Source organism: Periplaneta americana, chromosome 7, assembly GCF_040183065.1.
Source record: "Periplaneta americana isolate PAMFEO1 chromosome 7, P.americana_PAMFEO1_priV1, whole genome shotgun sequence".
NCBI lineage: Eukaryota > Metazoa > Arthropoda > Insecta > Blattodea > Blattidae > Periplaneta > Periplaneta americana.
The window spans coordinates 43,180,275-43,205,528 of record NC_091123.1 but is presented as its reverse complement, the minus strand read 5'-3'; the positions used below and the strand labels follow the sequence as shown (position 1 = coordinate 43,205,528).

Here is a 25,254-nt window from a genome sequence, read left to right as displayed (position 1 = left end):
TACAGTAATAATATTTATTATAAGACCTATAATATCGACATTCCATTTTTGCACTCTACTTACAATATCACTTATACATTATACAACTGAATAACATGTTTTAATACTTACATCAAAGCATAACTTGCCAATGTTGTTCCACAGGAAAGTAGCTGTTAGTGTCTTAGCAGAATTCTCCTGTACAAAGAAAAACAATAATAAAGTCATCATATTTACAGAAAGGAATTGAGGGGATGAAGGGAGTTTATGAATTACATTACATTACTAAAAACATGTATGTACACAAAACGGCTATGTAAAGCAAAAGGAGTAGAGAGTTGAGGTGTAGCCCTTTTTTCTGAACAGTAATCAGAGATATACTTCATGTGTTATTGCATTTCTTTTGTTACCATATTAAAATTCAGGGATAGAAAACCCCAGACAATTCCAATACAATCTCAACAGCAAACATATTTAAAGTAGCCTACACTGGTATTAAAATGAACTACAAAAAATTAATAAGCATGGGAATTGACCTTTTCATACGAAATTCTAATAAGTATCATTTGGGAATGGAATCAGAATCAAATCAATAAAAATATATTTAAATGACAATAAAAATACTGTAACATAAAAATTATATTCAGATTATAAGTGATAAACACTATGGTGTCGTGGCTAGTTTATTTAGCAAGCTAGAAATTTGGGGTAAAGATTTATCTAGTCAGCTCATTGATAGAATTAGATCGAAATTTTGGAAGAAATTTCTAAGAATTCTGTGGATTGCTTCTAACCTAGCTGCTAGATTTGAAATGGGGGTAAATAGTATTATGGGCACGGTGCCAGAAAGGGAAATAAAATTCTTATGTCATATTATGGTGGAGGAGGATAGAAATTGAGAAAAAGTGTTTGCATTTTCTTCAGGGCACGAATTGGAAATCCAATTGAGGGGCTTAGAACAAAAGGCAGGTAAGTGACATTATTAAAAAAAATTAGGTAAGTGCGTGTTGTGATAGCCCAAAAGGATGTTTCTTAGGGATAAAATCAGGTAAGTGATCACACTGTGCAGTGCTGCTATCTGGGTATCATTTCACCTAACTAGTGTATACTATCTTATTGCATGTAGAACTTTAACTGCAATTTCCTGAAAACTAGGTTTCCGTCACTTACCTGCTTTTTATTCTAAGCCCCTCAATTGGTTATCATATTTAGAGAATAAGGTGAGTAGATTAAATCTGAAATGGGTATGGAATGAAATTTGGATAGTGTAATAAATTTAAATGTATTTGTAAGATCATAAAAGGAAGATGTAACGAAATTAATGAGACAAGAGCTGTATAAAATTTTAAAGGGATTAAGATCATTAATTACTTTTAAGGACACAAAAATATTATGGTACCATGAAGAATATGTAAAGATAAACAGTTGAGAAGTAACAGTAGGCTTATCTTGGTGGAGGTTAGGAATATGGAAATTGAGAAACAGGAGGGGTAATGTTGTTGTTGTTGTTGTTGTTGTTGTTGTTGTTGTCTAGTGCCTTGCATCTGGCAATGAAGCCATTAGCAGTCGTGCTTTCCAATACTTTTGAACTAGAGTTTCTTCTGATCTTAATGCTTCACAGGTCTTCAAGTGATCTTCATTCATTTCTGCTGGATCGTTACACAGGACACATATGGGTAAAGCTGAGATACCTATTCTGTAGAGATGACTTGCTAGACAGTCATGATTTGTCAATAGTCTGAAGGCTGCAACTGCTGTTTTCCTTGGTCTCTGGGGGATTATATCTGGGTTGGAAAGTAGTGTAATCCATTTTTTGTCTTTAGCATTTGATTCTATTTCTTGTAGGTATGAATGAGAAAATTTTGTAGTGATCAAGCGTTTTATTGAGGAATATGAGAAATTAAATTTAGATTTTTGTTTTATTGTTGTGCCTTTCTTGGCAAGTGTGTCTGCGGTTTCATTCCCCATGACTCCACAGTGTGCTGGAATCCATTGGAGACGGACAATCTTATTAACTTGGAGGGGTAATGTAACTTAGAGAAAAATATCTGTCCCCTTTGCAGCATGGGAGAAGACACATTCCATTTAATATGAGCATGTCAAGAAACAAGACAAAAAATTTTTTTTGAGTATTGATAGGTAAATAGCCTATAAAAATATGTAGCACAGTTAATATAAGTGAGTTTGAAAAATTAGGCAAATTCTTACTGATAGTGAAGATGAAATGAGAAGAGAAGATTAAGACCTACTGATTCATTATCTGATCTTGTTTTGTGTGTTTGTCTTTTTTTCCTTGTTAGATAATACTGTGTGGTGTAATAGTATTAACGTATAGGCCGTATAGGAGAATTCCTTATTTAGATATTATTTGAATGAATGTGTTATGTTTGAAAAGTTTGCTTAGTAGATTAGTTTTTGTGATATTACTAAAGTGAGCTTTCTGTAGTATCTGTGCTGGTGTGTATCACAGAGGAACAGATATTTAGGCCTGGCCATAGTCAGTTGTGACGGGAGTAGACGGAAGACGTGTTAAAATTGTAAAGTAAGGCAGATCTGTGGTAATAGGATTGTAACAGATCTGTCTTACAAAAATAAGATGGATGAAACAAATATTCTATTCTATTTAGCAAAGAAGGCAAATTAGAAGTTCGTGTTGATTGTATGCGAGTTTACTGTTAATTGTATACACACTTCTCTTAAAATGATTTATTGTAATCCACTGTGAGACAAAGTACTGTAAAACTTGAGAAAAACTATCGATTCAAAATAAAAATCATTGCTTTTACCTCATATATTTCAATGCCCTTGGCGCAGATGGCAAGCCACACTGACCCTTGTCCAGTTTCTTGTTTCTTATGCTTGAGCCGATATAGGTGAGCGTTATGAGTGAGAGGGGACACTTCAGCAGAAGATGCCTCTCGAATATACTGGAGCTCAGATTCCGCCTTGCTGATTCCATGGTTTTCTCTGTGCAAGGACGATACTGTCTGCACCAGTTGTTGATCTCCTGAGACCATCTGAATGAAAATAAGACATGTATTTAACTGGGTGTCAACAATTAACCTCGAAAAAATTAACAAACAACTTAAAAACGTTATTTTAAAGGCTATTTATTACAAGACTAGCTTAATGGTAACAGAAAATCGTTCATCCTCGATATATTCAAGTTGATTTAAGAAAGGAAACCGAGTGGTATAAAATTACTTAACTTTACTGATGAAAATTGTAAGACAGCCATTTGTAATACATATTGAGTAGTTCAGTAACATTTTTCGTGTATTATTTTTCCACTAGTTCTCTAATTCCCTATTGTCTAATACCAATATCACGTTAAAATATCAATCTTCTTTTGAATAAAATTTAGTGTCGTTAAAGAAGTTAGTAATGACCACTTGCTGAATCAGAATTTCTTTACTCAAGAAACTTACCTGTTCTGGAAAATATTCCTCAGGTTGAAAGTATGTTCCAGTATGTGTATCCTCCATATAATTCCCCAGATCAGCTTGAAGTGCGTACCCTGCCAGAAGGTACAGCACTTCTTCACTGGAGTTTGCATGAAGTAAACCTCTGGACTGTACATTGTAACGAAGTTGTAGATAATAATGGTGCCTCGTAACTTCATCCCTTTAACAAAAACAAATTCACTGCAGATTACACTGAATTTATACTTTATATCCCTTTAAATGTGTATTTCTTGTCTCGTACATTATTTACGTCTGCTAAATAGGTGGAATAATTGATACATCTTTTATCAGATTTCATCTGAACTGAATACTATGTGTTTAAATAGCATAAACAAAGACTATAGATATTTTTTGCTATAGTAAAAACTTCTAGTTTACTGTATATTACGGTGTTCATAGTATTTTTTATGAAAAAAGGAGCTGTTTATAAAAAGCTTAAGCAAAAACCCAAGACATTGAAAAATGGGGTGACTGAGTAACATAGCTATCCAAAAAGTGTAGACAAAAATTTTATTGACAAATTGTAGTGAATTGTATCTTCGTGTTGTACATTCAAACGATATTTTTTGTTTATTTATTCTGCAGAAGTAGATACATACATCTTTTGAAATTTTGTCATAAAATTCACCCATCATGATACCCCATAAAAGTGTGTATTTGACAATAAGAAAGGCCTTCACACTTTTAGCTTTCAATCAGTTTTTTTTTTTTTCATTTGACCATAATGAGTTTACTAGGGGGAAAAACACGTTCCACAGTAGCATTTGATCTAGGAATTGCCAGACAAACTTCTACCAAATAAACAATGTTCTTAATGTTTTTTTCTATTGAAAGAGACAAACTTCTGACACCACTCTTCACAAGCACACCGATTTTTTATTTCAATAGTACCCTCCATTTTTATTTTTAAAACAGTTCTGTACATGTGAAAATTAGTCAAACAGTTCATCTTATCCAGAGAAAAATTCGACGTAAAATACATTGGCAAAGCATCATTGCAAGAAGCGGGACAATTTTTGAGCTTTCCAAAAATAAAATAAAATCTGGGACAGTGAGATAAATTGATAATTTCTAATAAAAAAAAAGACTGTCTCAAACTGGACAAATGGACATTCTATTATAAATTTGCATGAGTCTATATTGTGAGCATATCCAATTCTATAATTTTTGTGAGAAACACACGCTGCTCTTGTGACAATATGAATTTACGAACTCAAACAAGGGTTCTTATACTGTGTAAAAACAGAAACTTACTAAAGATTACAGTGAATTTGTACCATGAAACCAAAAGCTTACCTTATTAATAATGGACTGTCCACGTAGAATTGGACACGGAAGTAGAGTACGAGTAAAGGTTTTCCGCTCCCATCCAAACCCTGTGTAAAAAGAAATATGCACTTCAGAATAAAGAATATAACATACAAATCATTAACCACAGGTGTTTTATTATGGTCATTGTCTTCTTCATGATCTTTCTCTTTCCTAACAGCAATGACAATGACAACATGCGTAGTCAACACTCCTAACTTTTCCTATATTAACGGAAAGGTGGTGAAAATTAACACTGACGTCATTCAACTTCGGTCACCATGAAAATGCTTAGACCCTACATCATATCCTATAAACTCAACAATGTGAACGAGTCAATTCCTATACACAAGGGAAGTCCGTATATTATATACATAACCTACTTGGAAGAGTTCGTTATTTGTATTTGTTATTTTCAGAGTTTAGTTTTTTGTTTAATAATTTTTAGTTGTTTATTTAACGACGCTGTATCAACAACTATGCTATTTAGTGTCGATGGAATTGGTAATAGCGGGATGGTATTTTGCGAGATGAGGCCCAGAATTTGCCATACCAGTGGCGGCCGGTGAGACATTCTGGTGGTGGTGCCAAAAATGAAAAAAGTTGTACGCAAATTACCCTAGTGAAATTGATAATCGCAGTTCACGTTTGCATTATATTAAATAAAACACATTAATTAAACCAGCTATTTTACCAGGTGTACAGTTAATAATGCATCTAGTAACAGTTACAATAACATTTCCGAAACTAATAACGAAATTTACAGATACAGATAATCAAAACTTTCACAGTATTGTTAGTCAAAAACAAATAACTTTTAGGAACAACTGGATAATACCCACGGCAGACCAATATCGATAGTCGACCCTACTCGCTGGCCACTAGTCACCGGGCCGTACCGAGCCGTATCAAACAAAATATAATCGAAATGGTGGTAGTCAAATTCGCGACTATATTCTTAAATAATTCACTCCATTAGTCAAGTTCAAGGTTTTATGTAGTACAACGGCGGTTTTTTGAATGCATTAAAAGAAAATGAAGATGTAATAAGATCATAAACTAGGTTATCACAAGGAAATTAACAGGAAAAAAGGTGTGTTTCACGGAATACCATTAAAATGACGGAAAGTAAATTTCCGGTTAATGTTCGCCAAAGCGTAAAGTACGTAATTATGACGGCGTTGCTGTTTTATTTCTGGCCTAAAGAAAAATACCTAGCCTTTTACGAAAAAAAAATGTAGGGACCATGAAATTATTCACCGCTTTCATTATAGACCTATTATTTTTTTTATCAATATTACGAATCAAAAACTGTCATATTATATAATTTTAACTACTACATGGACGAATGAAATGAAGCTAACCTAACCAAAGCTAACCTAACCTAACCAAAGCTAACCTAACCTAACCTAACCTAACCAAAGCTAGCCTAACCTAACCAAAGCTAATCTAACCTAACCAAAGCTAACCTAAGCTACGCTAAGCTAAGCTAAGCTAACCTAACCGAAGCTAACCTAAGCTAATCTAACCTAACATAACCTTCGTAAATGCAAGGCCTGTAACCGGAGCAAGAAGGGATCTCAATCATTTAATCTGCAATATACACGCAAAAATAAATTCAAGTAAGGATCACGTCCCGAGCCTCTCCTCTAAGGCACTCGTCATAATTTACTCGCAATATTTACGCAAATACACATTGTCGCTAACAGTGGCGCTATCTCTCAATAATGTTCAGAACGAAGGAGGTAGACAGAGAGAGAAAAAAATTTCTCCCGCCAACTACGCCACACACCAATGTCATGTTCTTATGTTGGTGACATTGTGTATTTACTTAAATTTGGTGATAAACGTAACGGCACGGTTCAAAGCGACCGTGCTAATTCTCCAGTATAGCGAACTTTTATAACTAGTAAAATTACTGGCAAAAACATACGAGATAAACAATGGCATAGATAATAAACAAACACGTTTGCACTTTAATTAACAGGCCGATGAATCCAAGGCAGCGGCCTGAATAACACATGTTCATGTCCTGCACAGATCTCATGTATCGTTAACAGAAGCATCAATACTATAGCAACAGTGTAGCGATATTTAGTTGCCACAAAATAAAACAAATATTACACAACATTAACAAACAGTTTTACATAATATGAAACCATGACTATCTCTGCGTTCAATATAGCTAAATGGATAATAATTTACACATTCAAATCCAAGTTATGTGCATTAGTTTTGAATTGGCAACATTACATTACCATTTGGCGCGGAACTCTAACTCAGTGTTGTCAGATCTTGAAAAAATATTTCTGGAGGTCGTAATGAAAAAAATCCGGAGATTTGTCCACAATTTCCGGAGGCAGTTTCGAAAATCACATAAAATGTTATTATAACCTTCTATTACCATACATGAACCTATAATAAAAAGATTTCTACTTTAATTCTTTTAATCACCAATTTGATTAGTAGTCACCACCTTCTTCTCCTCATAGATGTTTCTCCAGACCAGATATGTTCATTTTTACGCGTTACATATTTTATATTTAGGGAAACATTAGTAGTCAAGTTATAAAATATGTTGTTGTTTTCTAATGCCAGGAGTTTGACAAAAAAGTCATTTGACCTCTTGCACTCCAATATTTTTCAAAGATATTATCATGACCAGCCAATGAAGCACAAATTTTGAGGTGTTCCGAACCCATTTCTTGGTTTGAGTTGCACAATGGGCTGTTAGGGGACTGATATATTCCAATTCTATGCAGGTGTTTAGCCAAACAATCATGGCCTGTTGCCAATCTAAATGCAGCTACAGACGATTTTCGTGGTAAATCGGGAATTAAATGTGGATTTTGATGCAGAGAGTTCCATTCTTTCCCTTGGGATTGTGTTATCAAATTTTGTTTGTTGAAGCCTAAGTATGTAGATTTAATAAATCTCTTCACAGAGTAATACGTAGATTTAAAATATTAACAAAACTTTAACTATATAATGTTCATCTATCAGTTTTAATGTATGCCAGAGATTGATTTTTCTAAAAAAGTAAATAATTTCCTACATTAAAAAATCCGGAGATTACAACATTATTTCCTATTTTTCCGGGAAGTTAAAAAATTCCGAAGATCTCCGGAAATTTCCGGAGACCTGGCAACACTGCGTCTAACTCATAGACAAATAACGTCTCCAACAAACCTGCCATCTAGCGAAATTTCTGCATTACTGTGCTCTAGCGGGCGGAATATTAACTACTGAGTCAAATTGAATTCGGCTCAAAGTCTGCCATAAGAAACGCATATAAACTAGAAGCAGTAGCCTTTTGTACAGTGTTATATCTGACATTCACCTTACGGTCAGGAAAAACTCAACTAGACAGTCTGCCCAAACGTGTATCGAATCGACGTCAGAGAGCAATTCCTGATCAGCAGGTAAGCGCCTTTGCCGACTGAGCTACGCCGGTGGCTTTTTATAATATTACATCTGTTACAATGGTTGCAGAGAATACGGTTGTGTTTAACCGAATCACAGATACGACACTTCTTATTTCTATGTGTCCGTGACTGGTCTGTGCCGTCTCATGAAGTGGTGTACCGCAAATGTATGCCTATCTGCAGTTAAAACCGAGACGTAAGCTCATACGAAAATCTGTCCGCAAAGCAGAACATTTTATGGTGCGAGTAACAGCTGATCGGTGATTTTGAGTCCTCTTACTGCAATCAGGAAGAGTTTCTTTACGTGCAGTGAAATTTTCGACAGGGGTAACGTGCTTTACTTCTTATCCGAAGGAAATTATGCTAAGGATTTTCATCGACCTCGCCGGGATTTTAAACTGCAAACTTTGGATCTAAGGTAAATTTTATGTACGGGCGAGAGAACGGAATCCTTCGGCGCTCAGATCAGAGTTTATCTACTCGCGAGTAAGTGTGTGAAATTGGTAAAATGAATGAAATTTCAATGGTTGAATTTGCAGCGTCGCGTCGGAGACATTGCAGATACGGCTAAAGTAGTTCCCAATCAGATACCATTCTGTTTATGCTGGTGGGTCTCGCCAACTGGACGTCCCTAACTGCCGCCTGTACAATGTCGTGTTTCACAGAGAAAACAAGTTATCTGGTTGGCCATTTTCATTTGATATCACTGAAGCTCGTATTGTATAATAGCTACCATATTTTTGGTGATATGAAATTATAATAATTAAAGTGAAATGTAAGGTTGAAATGCAAAGTGATCACATTCTGTGAATAAACGGGAAATATATCCACCCTTCAAAATTGTCCACCAGAAGCATTATTCCTATAAGCAGGAGTGCATGAAATGAAAAATATAACAACCATTCTAACATGGATGACACATTTACCATAGTTAATCACGTTCTGATTGAGGTCTCTGATCATTTCCAGTCTTCCATATTCGTTAGAAAGTATTTGGTCATTTTGTGGTATCAAATCATAAAGTAGGCCTAAATATAGCTATAAAAGAAATCACGGGAGCAAGGAAACATTTAAACATGAAGTTCCTAGTTGTAATTACATTACTTCAATATGAGATACATAGACACTTCCCTGAAAAAAAGTAAACAGGGAAGACTGCTACAGCTGAAATGGACAGAAGACTTTCTACTTGAGAGGGCATCCCGCGTCATTACATTCCGACATGATCCTGGACCAAACTACTCCTCTCCCATGTACAGCCTCACCCTAAATGATTACAGTGTTCATTTGTTTCCATTCAGTAATGCATCTGTTCGGCCTCCATATGAAATTGCCACGTGTTTTCTTTCTATACAGATGTCTTTCTCCAGATCAGTTACGATTTCGCCCTCAATTTATTATGTAAGATATACTACGTTAATCAAAACGAATTACACTTTGAATGTGCCATAATTTTGTAAAAATATAGTGTACACATTTATATTCGTATTAGCGCTTCTTTAATCCGGATCGAATATTGAATATGTTCGCCCTACCATCCTTCAACAATCAATAATCCTTCTTCTGGACAAATTTCTTCAAGATAATTTTGAAAGTAAAGAATTTACTAGAGTGATAACTGGAGCCGGGAAGCGACATCTCTTGCAGTCTGTATAATTTATGTCCATTTCCATGTTAAAATGTGTTTGTGATTTTAAATTCACTCTGGAGCTTGTGAAATGGACAGACAGAATAAGAAATTAAGCTGTGCTGAAAGCTTGGGTGAAGAAAGAATAATGCTGAAACTGATCACAAAGAGAAAGAGGAATTGGCTGAGTCACTGGCTAAGAAGAAACTGCCTAATGAAGGAATCACTGGAAAGAATGGTGAACGGAAGAAAAGTTTGGGGCAGAAGAAGGTATCATATGATGGACAACATTGTATGCGGAAGGCGGAAAACAGGAAAGACTGGAGAATGCTGGGTTTGCAGTGAAAGAATGAATAAATGAATGAATGAATGTATTTTGCAGTACTGGTACGGAGTTTTATGAAAATGGGTCGAGGCAACACAGAACATGCAAACAGTACTATTTGAAACTTTTTACACCATAGAGTTTCATTACCTGGGAAAACAAATTTACTACGGGTAAATAAATTTAATGGACTTCTGCGTATATACAAAAGCAGACTGTGCCCACATACCAACGAAAATTGAGGTTATGCAAAGCCGTTTTACGTAATCACGGAGACACCGTCGCGTGTGAAAGGTAAGTCGTCCCAAACAGGTGTGTACCATGCCACGAAGGTATGTAAGGAAATGGACATTTAATTCTGTGATTTAGTGCTGAACAGTTCACATTATATACTGTTTATTGTAATTTGTATTCGCTATATTCAAAGACGTACGTACATGAGAAAAAAAAATCTATAATTTGCAAAAAATTACTGTTTCATTTATTCATACTTTGGTTTATTATTGATTACCTTATTGAATAAATAAAGATTTTCAACAAATCTGAAATGTTTTGTTTGTTTTCAAAGACACAAAAACATACAATCCAAAATTTAAATTGCACGTATGACTAAAACAAACAATAGGCCTACATTGTGCCGAGAATTAAGTAGTGCCAATGGTCTACCAGTTACCGCAGATCGAGTAAGCTTACAATGGAATTATTATTCTAGCTCATGATTCAAAATACATATTGTAGGTCGTTCGAAAATTAATAGCAATACTGCTAGTGTTCATCTCCCTTAGAAGTGACTAATGTAAGCTGATATTATGAGATGGAGTGGTGCCTGATATGTGTTAGTTTTAAGTTATAAGGTAATATTCTCATTTATACACTATATGTAGTGTTTGTAATAATAATACTTATCTGCAACGCCCTAAGGCCAAAAAAAATGTAGACAAGTGCAGGACCCACTCAAAGTTATGTTTATTGTTGTTTATGATTATGAAGATGTATTAATCATTCATTCCGTTCCAATTGAAATGCTCGCGGATGCTGCATATTACAATCACTTTTTGAAACACCATTTACGACCAGCAATCCGACGGAAGAGCCGAAATCTCTTGAATATCAATCCCGTTGTACTTCGTTGTCATGTAGTTAATTTACTTAACAGGTGAAAATGGGAAATTTTTAGCATCCTCCGTATTCTCCGAATATGAGTTCCTGTGACTACGACCTTTTCCCTAGGACGAGATTACCACTGAGAGGAATAGGCTTACGCTTTAGAAATGTACAGGTTATTATAACAGCTGTAGAGCAGGCAATTAGAAGCACAGGGCAACGTAACGCTGTACATGGCATCTGTCACCTTCCAGGATACGTGATATTACGAGAGGAGATTACTTTTAAGTACAGTAAGTATGTCAATTATGAATAAATAAATGTTTGCCCTTAATTAAAGTGTTGTCACTAATTTTCGAATGACCCATGTAGTGTTCCAGTACCGGCAGTAGGCTTACTTTTTATTAAATTACGTTTTCAACTGCGGAGTCGGAACCGCAATTTCTACTTGCGCGACTTACGTCCGAAAAATTTTGCTTGAAGCCCTCTATCAGAAGCAGGGTCTTTTACGTGTCATATAAATCTACGACACGGATCTCCCAGCTTCACTTCCTTCCCGGAGGAAGCCATGCTAAGGATTTTATCGTCCTTGGCATGACAAAGAACTTCAACACCCTTGGCTGGGTTTGAACTTATGAATCTAGGAAATGGCAACTATGGTAATTGGCTAATTACTGAGGCAACAAGGATAACATAGTTATGCGTAAAATACACGATTTTAATACTTTTGTACCACTGCTTAAATTTTCTTCCTTAACTTATTGCAATTGGAATAAATTGATAGGGATCCTAAAGAAAATTGGTGTGGACTGGAAAGAGAGAAGGCTGCTCAGTCATCTTCATATGAAATGAGTCAAAGTCAGGATAGGAGAAGTAACGTCAGAAGGAAGTGAAATAGGGAGAGGAGTACATCAAGGATGTCCTTTATTACCTATCCTGTTCAACATCTACTTGGATAATTGAGTGAAAAACTGATTTCAGAAGATGGGAGGAGTGATAGTAGGAGGAAGGAGAATAAAGTGCATAGGATTTGCTGATGATATGGCTTTTTAGCAGAAGAGGAGATGATACTAAAGGGTATGCTACTGGAGCTAAATGACAGCTGTGTGCACTATGGGATGAAGATAATTGCAAATAAAACAAAGACCGTGGTCATAGGAAGACAAAGAAGATAAACCTGAGAATTCTAATCGAGGCAGCAGAGCAAGCGGACAATTTCAAATACTTGGGGTGGCCGGCATACTGAAGTCTGCAGTCTTCAGAATAGAGGGGGAACGCTGACATGGAGACACATCTTTGCCCACCTAAGTGGGTGTGGTGATGCAGCAGAATTCTCCAGTACGAAATCTGAAATCAGAATGTTTATTACTTGTTCCAGCGTTAAGCGCGTTTATAAATAAGGCCAATAAAATGGGCGTGGTGGCACAATGGTATTCTCCTCGTACGGAAATATCAAATCCGAAGTTTATTGCCTGTCCTGTTGGTCAGAGCCTTATTGAAAGGTCATATGAGAACAGTGGCGCTACCACCGTCGGATGTCAGCATTGTATTTCCACAGTTAATTGAACTTACGTCTGTGTTTTTTCAGTTGTAATATATTGTAATGTTGAATTGTTTTTTGATAATATGATCCTCTAGCATGTTTTGGAGTTGCAATGTCATTCATTCATTCATTCATAGTGTTTTGCCCAGGGGCAGGTCTTTCACTGCAAACCCAGCTTTCTCCAATCTTCCCTATTTTCCGCCTTCCTCTTAGTCTCCTCATATGATCCATATATCTTAATATCGTCAATCATCTGATATCTTCTTCTGCCCCGAACTCTTCTCCTGTTCACAATTCCTTCCGGTGCATCCTTCAATAGACAGTTTCTTTTCACCAGTTACCCAACCAATTCCTTTTCCTCTTCCTGTTCAGTTTCAGCATCATTTTTTCTTCAGCCACTCTTTCCAACACAGCTTCATTTCTTATTCTGTCTGTCCACTTCACACGTCCCATTCTTCTCCATATCTACATTTCAAATGCTTCTTTCGCTTCTCTTCACTTCGTCGTAATGTCAATGTTTCTGTCCCATAAAATTCCACACTCCATACAAAGCACTTCACTAGCCTCTTCCTAAGTTCTTTTTCCAGAAATCCGCACAAGATGCTCCTTTTTCTATTAAAAGCTTCCTTTGCCATTACTATCCTCCTTTGCCATTACTATCCTCCTTTTGACTTCCTGGCAGTAGCTCAATTTATTGCCTATAGTAGCCCCAAGTATTTGAAGCTGTCCACTTACTCTAATGCTTCATTTAGAACTCGCAAGTTTATCTTCTGTATTTTTCTTCCTATGACCATGCTTTTCGTCTTATGAATTTATAAATTGTCTTTCTTATAATTGTACACATGAAATCAATTTATTTGTCCCAACGTGAATGCTGACCTATAATAATTCCTAAATATTTAACTTGTGTGGAATATGTTAGATGTGGGTAATTACAATAATTATTTTTTAATGAAGGGTGGCCAGTTCCTTTCCTCCTCCATTGTAGTATACGTCGCCGACTAGCTACATATTACACTAATCAGACTTCAGATGCATACAAACAATTGTTCTTCCTTTGACACATATCGTCAACTGAGATGTACTGTCTGATAATGTAGATGCAGACCCTACATATCAGAGAGAACCTCAATCAAAGGTAAAATGTGCAATAACAATTCTAATAGTATCACAATTACCACTTCTTCTGACATAAACAACAAACTAAGCTGGTAACAAATATTTTGTTTAATATGTGTCGTTGCAAGGAATCTTTACTTTACAAGGAATTAAATAACTCATATGAGTTGCACAAGATCCCCGATTAGGCAGAGTATGGGAACACAGTGGCATGCGCGTGATGCAATGATGTTGGGTGCATGAATGGGTTATATCCAATATCATCCTCTTCACCGTGCACATTATTATACAGCGCGTGTACTAGGACTGACTGCAGTCAAACGTATGTTGAACAATGTATTTTATTAGAAAATACCTAGCTACGCTCACAACAATGTATCTCAACTTGTTCATGATGTTATGTTAGGAACAACTGAGGAGCAAACTTTCAAAACATGACATATCCATTTTCAGAAAATGTTACAAATATGTGTCTCTGTAATAAACGAAGATTTTTCTATGGTGCAATTTTATATGAATTTATAGAAAAATAAATAAATAAATAAATAAATAAATAAATAAATAAATAAATAAATAAATAAATGAGTAAGTAAGTAAATGAGTAAGTAAATAAATGAGTAAATAAGTAAACAAATAAATAAATAAATAAACTTTAATATTTCAGAGATGTAAACTTTTGGCATCTGAAGTTTATTTTCTGAAAATGGAAGTGTCAGGTTTTGAAAGTTTGCTCCTCGATTACGAGCATTATTCTCAAAAAAGTATAGAAGATATGGTAATAATAAAATTGGTGAGTGAGTGAAAAAAGAAAGGGCTAATAAAGAAGAAAAGAGGGAAAGGAAAAGAGAAGAAAATTAAAATAAAGGAAATAAAGCAAAGAAGAGGATAAATTAATAAAAGGCAAAAAAAGAGAAAAGTCCACCGTTATGGTTGAGGGGTTAGCGAGTCTAACTCGAACCCAGCGGGCCCGGGTTGATCCCCGGTCAGGACGAGAAGCCTGGGTGAGGTTTTTTCGGGGTTTTTCCCTCACTCCTATGGATGAATATCAGGCAACTTTGTCTGGCGATTGGCAACTTTGTCTGGCGATTGGAACTCCACTCAGCTTCGCCACTTCCTTTCCTTCCCTATCATCCTTTCATTCATCATCCCGTTACTTCTTCTGATTTTCAGATCGCTCTACAGGCGGCCCTCCGAAGCTCCTGGCTCTCTCGACCGGCCTCCGTGAATGCGATGATGGATAGCTTCTGCAAAGGAACCCGGGCAAACCTTCTCTGGGGAGGATTTCGTTAAGGGAGCCTTGATAGGGTTGCCGAAGCAGGAGTGGTACATGGACTCTGTTGGTTGTAGGGACCGGTCATTAAGGGGGGTCAAGTGGTTAGGTCGGTGCGCGTAGAGGATCGGTGGGCACACAACTCATCCCATATCGGGGAGTGTACAATAGACCTCAGGTCGTAGTGCATGGGATGTTCCCTCCCTCCCTCCCTCCTAAAAAAAAAAAAAAAAAAAGAAAAGAAAAGGAGAGAGAAAAGAATAAAAAAAAATAGAAAATAACTATTTACGATACAGGTAAGTGTTAAAAATTGCATTTCATTTCATGAGTAGGGATGTTTTCAAAACGAGACTGCTGCAAGCATTAACATTCGACTGTCGCTCTTAGTCTTGTTACAATAAGCATGTAAAATTCTAGCATTTTTTTGTTCCTCCACGGATCCGACCAGGTGCCCATACTCGGTATGGGGAAAAAGTTATTTTACATCAAAATATTTCGTTCATTAATACAAAATAACCACGTTTTATTGGAGTAATCGTTACCATCCTTGATTTATACTATGCTGAAACATATTGTAATTTTCAATTTCACTATGACATTAAGATACGATAGGCTATATACAATTCAAATTACTAGGAGAATAGTATAAATATATTTTTCCTACATCCTTAAAATACCAGAAAAAACGGCATCAAATAAAAATGAACCTATTAAGGATATGGAAGCAGACAGAGAGATGCCAAAAAGGCCGTCAGAATTCAGCGTGAATTAAGTTCAAATCATAAGTCAGCTGCAGTCCTCCTATTAAATCCTCAATCCAGAAGATCGACAATAGTAACATGCGTTACAAGAGCGGTATGTTGACGTTTTCATGTTCGAGGAAAAGATTGAAAAAGCGAAACGTAGTTGAGCTTTTTTAATTTCCGAGAACATGAAAACAAACATACCGCTCGTGTATCGTACATTATTTTGTGAGAAGATCGTTTATTAAATACCTGAAAGAGGAATTTCTAATTAGTTGCAATAAAATCTCCATCTTGGTTTCTGTTCAATGACGGCAACTTTAGAAAACAAACATATCTATCTTCAACATTGTTGCTATAAAATGTTTTCTGTGTTTACTATACTCCAGCAGGCCGTGATATACGTCTGTCTTTTTTTCCCCCCAGTCTACAAATGCGAACTTAAAACAAACGGTATGGTTATGTAATGATTTATTTTTCATTTTAATATTTTAACAATATTATTTATATAACATATTGCAGTAATAATATCGGCATCTGGAATCTCGTTTATTTTTTCACGGCTTCCTTAATGTTACTTGCATCAGGAATGCAATAACTTTTGTGGAGTAGTAGAGTTTACTTAATTTTTGCAAATATTTAAAAACAATAATTAACAGTGCAATTTAGGTGAAATTGCAGTGGTAAGTTTCCAATTTATAATCATTACTATGTTAAACGTCTCTAAAAATAATATGTTAAAAGCCTAAAGCAGTAAAATGAATGTGGCGCTTAAGCGGTAAGAAGAGGGAAATTGTTATGTGTGTTACGTTGGGAATACTGAATGTGGTATTTCACACTTACCGCGTATTGGTTTTGTGCGGAAAGCAAGCAAATACGCACGATCTCTCACAAAAACAATTTTCATTAACACTGAGTAACCACGTTTTGTTCATGCGGTAGTTACCATTCTCGATTTACACATGCAATATATTCTACTGGATGATTTGTTCACATTGGTCTCGATTGAGATATTCTGCTGCTTTGAAATATTTTATATCCGAAACGCAAAGAAATCAGTTAAGATACTCGTACGTTTCATAAAATATGGCATGACCACCTCTTCAAAATGCACAGTATTCTCTTTGGATGTAAAATAACGCCCCTCTGTAGGCGAAACAGTGACGTTAAGTACACTATGAATATCTCTATTGCAGTATAAGGACTGTTAGAATTCTGTTACGGGAATATGTAGTAACTGTCAGAAGGCAAGGTGGTTTGATGAAACGATAAGCATATTTAGATATTGTTTACATCCATATTGTATGACTCAGGCTTCCATGGCAGAAATCAATGGATTGTAATGAATAACAAGGCAAGATTTTTTTATTCATCGTTGTATGAATTATAATTTTAAAATAGGCCTATTGTAAGAATTTAACAGGCGTGTAAGTGTGGCGACAGAGTAACTTAATCTTTCCCTAAGACTAATCTTCAACTCATTTGTTTGCTTGCTGTACACATCGATCCAAAATTGTCAGTACAATAATATACACGTGATTAAAAATGAAATAGACAACTACAACATGTTATAAATCATGACCATTGAATATATATAAATTTTATTTGTAGATTTTTATTCAGCAACAATGAATATTTCCATAGATAAATATCGATATTTTATTTATTTATTTATTATTTTGCTAATAATTATAACATAACATATATTATATATAGAAAAAACTTTAGCTCGCCCCTGAAAGAGGAGAACTCGTGGTATGATATTTTGAATATCATGAATGTCAATATGTCAACACCAATATTTCCGCTAAGTTTTATTTCTAGTTTTATATCCTACAGTATAACCGTATTTTTTTAAATATAATTTCAGTAGATCGTTCGTTATTTCTAATATTTTTTTCTCACACTGAGTATTAAAATAATTTTTCCTCTGTAAATCTGGAATATTAATAAACAATTTATCAATGAATTTCTCGTAAGCACTACATAAACCCCTGGAATAAAAATCCGCAGTACTCTCAAAATTTAATCAATTCACATTCTTATCATGAATCATCCCACTCACCATTCAGATTTATCTTAGACACTATACGATTCGACGTGATCAAGGGCGTTAATAAAGCGGTTTAATGAACAAATGAACTGTCGTCGTTTCCTATCCTACCTTTCTCTGGTCTAACCGTACGTAACTAAACGAATACTTATTTCTGGCAAGATAAATTATAATTGACTGCCTCCGTGGTCTGTTGGTCAGCATGTTGTCTTCCAGGTCGGGAGGTCCCGGGTTCGATTCCCGGGCAAGGTCTCGGTGAATTTTTCTTGAAGAAGAGGAATTGTCTGGGTGTCTAGAGTCTGGAAATTTGTATGAATGTGATTGTGAGTGTGCCGGGTTAATATTAATTAACCAATCATCACATATATAAAAAAGTAACCTGAACACACGTTTCAGCGTCACATTGTTGACAAATAACTCCATCTGTTAGCACAACCATAAAGCATCTAATAGATGCTATAGAGTTACCAAGAACGAGAAAAAAAAAAATATAATTAATCTTATGAAAAAATAGGAGTTATTTAATGCCTTAAAAATCGTTACTGTTGTTAAGAATATTTGTAAACTCTTTTAAATGAACTTAATAGTCTAACTTCAATTAAAGGGTACGGGTTTCAATGAGACTTAAAGACTAACTTTAACTTCATGTAAGTCTTAATTCAAATAACGTTTTAATAACTGAATAATAATAATAATAATAATAATAATAATAATAATAATAATAATAATAATACTTATGGCTTTTATGGAATCCGGAGGTTCATTGCCGCCCTCACACAAGCTCGTCATCAGTCCCTATCTTGACCAAGATTAATCCAGTCTCTACCATCATATCCCACCTTCCTCAAATCCATTTTTATATTATCCTCCCATCTACGTCTCGGCCTCTCCAAAGGTCTTTCTCTCTCCGGCCTCCCAACTAACACTCTACGTGCCCATATGTGCTACATGCCCTGCCCATCTCAAACATCTAGATTTAATATTCCTAATTATGTCAGGTGAAGAATACAATGCGTGCTGTTCTGCGTTGTGTAACTTTCTCCATTCCCCTGTAACTTCATTCCTCTTAGCTCCAAATATTTTCCTAAGTACCTTATTCTCAAATACCTTTGATCTCTGTTCCTTTCTCAAAGTGAGAGTCCAAGTTTCACAACCATACAGAACAACCGGTAATATAAATGTTTTATAAATTCTAACTTTCATATTTTTTGAGAGCAGACTGAATGACAAAAGCTTCTCAACCGAATAAAACAGACATTTCCCATATTTATTCTGCGTTTAATTTCCTCCCAAGTGCCATTTATATTTGTTACTGTTGCTCCAAGATATTGGAATTTTTCTCTCTTCAAAGGATAAATTTCCAATGTTTATATTCCCATTTCGTACAATATTCTGGTCACGAGACATAAACATGTACTTTGCCTTTTCTGGATTTACTTCCAAATCCATCTCTTTACTTGCTTCAAGTAAAATTCCCGTGTTTGTGGATTTTCTCCTAACATATTCACGTCATCCGCATAGACAAGAGCTAATATGACCCGTTCAATTCCAAACCCTCTCTGTTATCTTGCACTTTCCTAATGGCATATTCTAAAGCAAAGTTAAAAAGTAAAGGTGATAGTGCATCTCCTTGCTTTAGCCTGCAGTGAATTGGAAAAGCATCAGAAAGAAACTGACCTATACGGACTCTACTGTACGTTTCACTGAGACACATTTTAATTAATCGAACTAGTTTCTTGGGAATACCAAATTCAATAAGAATACTATATAAAACTTCTCTCTTAACCGAGTCATATGCCTTCTTGAAATCTATGAGTAACTGATGTACTGTACCCTTGCACTTCTATTTTTTTCTCCAATATCTGTCGAATGCAAAAAATCTGATCAATAGTCGATCTATTACGCCTAAATCCGCACTGATGAACCCTAATAATTTCATGTACATATGGAGTTAATAATAATAATAATAATAATAATAATAATAATAATAATAATAATAATAATAATAATAATAATAATAATAACAACAACAACAACAATAATAATAATAATAATAATAATAATAATAATAATAATAATAATAATAATAACAGCGTCCGTTCCCAAGATTAGGAAGCATGATTTCAGGAATATTTGAACCTATGTAACAAAGTTAAGAAAATATTATCAAACCTACATTAAATTTGGTCTGATGTAACACACAATACTTTAAATGAAATCTCGTAATACTTTAACAAAATACTGTATAGATACAGAAAACATATTGGAGTGAGCGTATTGCAACGAACTGTATTGCAGTAAATAACAAACTAGATATATTACTTATAAACCTTGAAAATAAAAGCACTAACATAACTAATATAGATACAGTTATCTGTAACGACGAAAACTTGCGAAAATGCCATACGAACGCGCAAGAAAATGTTAAGCTTTTGTTCATCGGATTATAACAGACATTGCTTGAAAAGTCATAATAATGCCAATAGCCATTTCTGTGAAAGGGTTTATATAAAATAAATACCCATTTAACAGCATTACTGGTACACATTCTTCGGAGATTTCTGAATTCGGATGCAATGTTGGGTAAGAACTGGTTTCTTTATGACTCCAGCCAGTACAAATCCCAGAAAATTTAATTTAAATTATAATTTTCACAAGAAACATGATATAAAAATAATTTGGGGCTCAGATTCATGACATATTGCGGCCTCTTGCTTGTGTGTTCTTTTAGCTTAAATTTTCTCGGAATGTGAGTCTCATGCTTCACTTCCATACGTCTCTACGATTTCTCTTCTTCTTCTTCTTCTTCTTCTTCTTCTTGTATCCTGTTGTTCCTAAGTGGAACATAGGGCAGCAGTAAAGTTCCTCCAGCGTACTCTGTCGCCAGCCATCCGTTTCACCTCTTTCCAGCTTTTCCCACATCTCTCTACTTCCTCCTCTATTGATAGTTTCCATGTTTTTCTAGGCCGTCCTCTCTTCCTTACTCCTTGTGGATTCCAGTCAATTGCAGTACGATTTCTCTTGGTATTATTTAATAAAAAAATTCTTCCACTATTATTGTGATTTTCAACCTGCAGTTCGCACACTGAAAACTTTGAAAATATACTTGAGACACTTCAATTTCCTTCCATGCGTGGTTGTTCGATGTTCATAAATACTTAAGTAAGTTTAATAGTCAATACCCTCTGCAATTCTTAAAGAATATGTTGACAGTAAACTCTCAAACATCAAATATCAACTTTAATAGTCACACATAGTATCTAAGATAATTTTTGATATGAATCCAGTGGTATCGTGTTCCGTACGTCCAATTTTAGTAACCATGTTGTATGACGTTAAGAGAGAAGCAAAAGAAGTTGAGACACTCTTGCTTTCAACTTCAGAAGAAACAGTAGAAGCTTCCTTCATACAAGAACAACTGGCTCACTTCTGACAACGGCCTCGGGTTTCCCTTTATTATACCAGCAGAAGAAAAAAAGAAGAAAACAGATTTAAGCAGACCGAAGGCCAGTTAGAGAAAACTCGAGGAGACTGCAAATGTTAATTGAGTTCATTCATCAACAAAATGTTACTAGAGGTTCGAAGAATAATTACAAGTCAAGGGGATGAAGCATCGCTCAGGTACCCAATAACATTTAACAGGCAGAATGGAGACGGTAGCCAGAAGAAAGAACACAGGAGCCTTCAGTGGCTTTAAACATCCAGCTTATGAACTATAACTGTGCGGTTCTTTGTGTGATACTCTTTGGTGACTAAACTAAGTTAACTGAAACTATAAGTCATAATATGCTGTCTTCTGCATTAGGGTGGATATCACTTAAAACTGATCACGCTTTCCTCTGAAAGAACATTCAATATTTACGACATTAAATAATAATTCAAGTGTTTGGTACTTTGAAAACAAACCTCAACTGTAGACAAAATTTTCAATTTATTTTCTCATCGTTTGGGATTTAAGATTATATCAGATACTGACCATCAACATACTTTTCTATGAATCAGATAAGTGGATTTCAACAAAAACTCTAATCCAAACGAATTGAAGCAGTTGTCAAGGTTTCTGAAACATGTGGCCTACGCCCTTTTGAAATGGAAAAAAGAAATGTGTCAAAATAGGCTATATTGTTATCATAACCCAATATAGAACTGAAACATTACAAACAAAATTGACGAATGGGATAACACCGGAGTACTTCTTTAACACAAATAAGATGAGCGGGTATTTGAAGTAGTAACACTGAAGTAACCAGTTCAAAGTTTCAGCAATACATTCAAAGGAAAATGTTATTGAAGTAATATTGCATTAAACTGCACACTTTTTAACCTCTATAGCAAATAAAGAATACAAGGCGTCATTTAGGGAAAACATATGTGGCTATTGCCCCCCCCCCCATCGAGTTTGTTTTAAAAATTAATAGTTGAGTAGTACTATTGAAGAAAAATGTGAGAACTATACTCTTAATATTAAAATATTCCACATTATCACATATTACATTAGTGTTTGTTAACTACTGTAAGTAAAAGTACGATTTTTTTGTTAATTGAAATTAAAATTTCTTTATTAACAAAACTGCGTATTCATTTGTTCATACTAAGTCATATTAACATCAAGTTCATGTTAACTGCGTATCGTATAAGTAGGATAAGAAGCTAAAAACTAGGCCTATGTATGAAAACTGGAAATGTACTATAAAGTGGGGTAAACTTGACCATAAGATAATTAAACAATGATATCAGCCCTATTTGTGGCTTAAAATAATAAACAAATACGTAAGAATTTGAGAAAAATAATGAATTTCAAATATATGTTCAGTGCATCATTCTGATATAATGATTTCATTTTTTTTTTTTGTGGACAAGTTTACCCCGAAGGTTAAGTTTACATCAGTTTATAGTAGGAAAAATAGTTCATTTCAGAATAAATAGGAAAAGATACGCGCCAAGCGATATACTCTATAGTAGGCGTACTCTCCCTAAAAGTGTTAAGTTGTTTTTAATAGGTTATGATGGTCTGAATTAACTGATATTTTCTTTAGAGTTGAAAAAAGCTCGAAAAAAGTCAGCAAAAGTAATCGAACTCACTCCTGGACGTAGCTTCAGATAAGGAAACGAGTGTAAAGTTGGACTAAAATAGGCATATGGAAGAAATTACGCAAGATAATTCATAAACACAAAATTAAAGAAAAATGTCCATATTCATAACTGGGAATATGAATTCTGTTATAATCGAAACGTTTTATAATTGTGTAACTCCTAATACCTACATCAAGAACCTGATTCTAAATTTAAACTAGAAGTGACTCCAACAAAAGGAATCTGTTTTACTAAATACACATCAACACAGAACTGGTCTGAAGACCACAGGGATAAGCAACAATTTTCCATACTTCAGACATACAATTATTTTCTCATCTACAATAGTTTCATCTATAACAAGTTCAGAAGAATTTTTACAAAGCTATGAAAGATGAAAAATAATTATAGTCCAGATTTAAAACCAATCTTATACACGCAAGAAGTCAATCTTCTGGCTTAAAGATCAATGGAGCTGCCAATATATTTCTGGCACCATTTCACCCACACTTTCTTCATATTGTCTTGGTCATCAATGAAGTAGAGAGCATGGGAAAGTGAAAGGCGGATGAGGTAACCCACGTGGCTTATGTTTGCGCACACCGCATTCCGATGTATTGAACTAACGTGTGGAAATCCTATCACAGAAGACATGGTCTATTAAATTACTCAATTCCCACGAATTTCAGTAAATTGCTATGCGTTCTGACCAGATCCTTCATTTAGATGTGATGATGCATTAAAAACATCGTCAAGGATGGGGGCATTGATTTACATTAGCAATACGACGTGGAGACTTCAACGCTGGTATGGAAATAGATCACGAAGCAAGATACAGAGCGGCGTGACCTGCTCGCTTATTTACTCACTGACATTGATTTGGCAAGTAAAATGAAGACGTATTAGTAATACACAATTACATTTTTGTCGTATTAAGAGTCTGGACTTTAAGAATAAGAAATGAAAATAAAATACGTTGATTTATGACATAGGCTACTTCGCAAATTATTAGAATTTAACTGTACAACACAAATTTCTTAAAAAGATTATTGGCCACAGTGACAAAAATCGCGTTTAAAATTATAGAGAACAAAATAACATTAGCTTTAACCAGTGGTGGTTTCTGGTCTGGTTGCAGGTTTGCGTAACCATGATCTTTTAAATAAATTGAGATTGCATTGTTAGTTCTCCCAATAGCATTTCAATTGATTCTTTCTAAACATCAATTCGTTTATCAGCAACATGACATTAGCCAGGAGATAATGGGGTAGGATAGCCAGTTCCTTTCTCCCCTCTAACTCAATTAAGGAGTAATATACTGTATTTTATGTATGTTTTCCAGTTCAAGAAACTTTGTGCTTATACATTTTTGAGATCAGTTTCATTTAATGTAATAGTATAGGAAAACTGAGCACTAGTACATTGTTTTTATCAAAATTAAGTGATAGTTTATTCATTACAAGTTCATTCATTACAATTTATTAACGTTGTATTAGAAGTGTTTATAAAGTGATCGTATTGTTTACTTGAGATAATCACACTTGTATCATCTGCAAATAAAATTACCCGGAATAAATTCGATGGTGTTTGGATAAAGGGGTATAAGTCATAAAAATGAGTTTTGAGATATATGAAAATTAAACTTCGAATCTTTATTGCAAATAATTTTGTACACAAATAGAACAAATCACATGCTACTATTATTATTATTATTATTTTTTGTACACTCACTTGTAGAATTTAACTTTCGTATTCACCTGGGGAACGAAACTTCATTTGCACAAAAAATTATTTAACCCTCTTTACCTGAACATCATCGAATTATTTATGGGAAAGGATAAATCATTAATATAAACTAGAAACAATAATGGAACTAAAATTGATCCCTCGGGGAAAAAATTATCCCTGAAGATCTTCAGATTCAAGGACAACTTGTAAATGTCTGTGTTCATATTATCATCATCATCATCATCATCATCATCATCATCATCCTTCACGAATTAGGCCTCTGTAGACCTGTTTCGGCCCCATCTAGCAGTCTTCTAAAAGGTCTTCCTGGTCGACGATGTCCTCTAGGTTTATACTGCATCATCATTTTTGGGATTCTTGAATTATCCGTTCTTCTTACATGATCTAGCCAATTTAATTTGTATTGCTGATTTTTTCTTCTACTGACTCTACTTCTAATTGTTCTAAAATTTCTTCATTCCTTTCTCGGTCT

At 34.9% G+C, this 25,254-nt stretch overlaps 1 protein-coding gene across 3 annotated transcripts in view; it reads right to left on the bottom strand.

Moving 5' to 3' along the window:
• Positions 1 to 25,254, bottom strand: part of ex (FERM domain containing expanded) — a 346,792-nt gene that overhangs the window by 25,662 nt on the left and 295,876 nt on the right. For all 3 annotated transcript variants that reach the window (XM_069830635.1, XM_069830636.1, XM_069830637.1), the window contains 4 exons: positions 4,740 to 4,819; positions 3,408 to 3,603; positions 2,766 to 2,996; positions 112 to 177 (listed from right to left, as the gene is read on the bottom strand). In XM_069830635.1, coding sequence (XP_069686736.1) covers positions 112 to 177; positions 2,766 to 2,996; positions 3,408 to 3,603; positions 4,740 to 4,819 — 573 coding nt within the window. The remainder of the gene's footprint in view (positions 1 to 111; positions 178 to 2,765; positions 2,997 to 3,407; positions 3,604 to 4,739; positions 4,820 to 25,254) is intronic.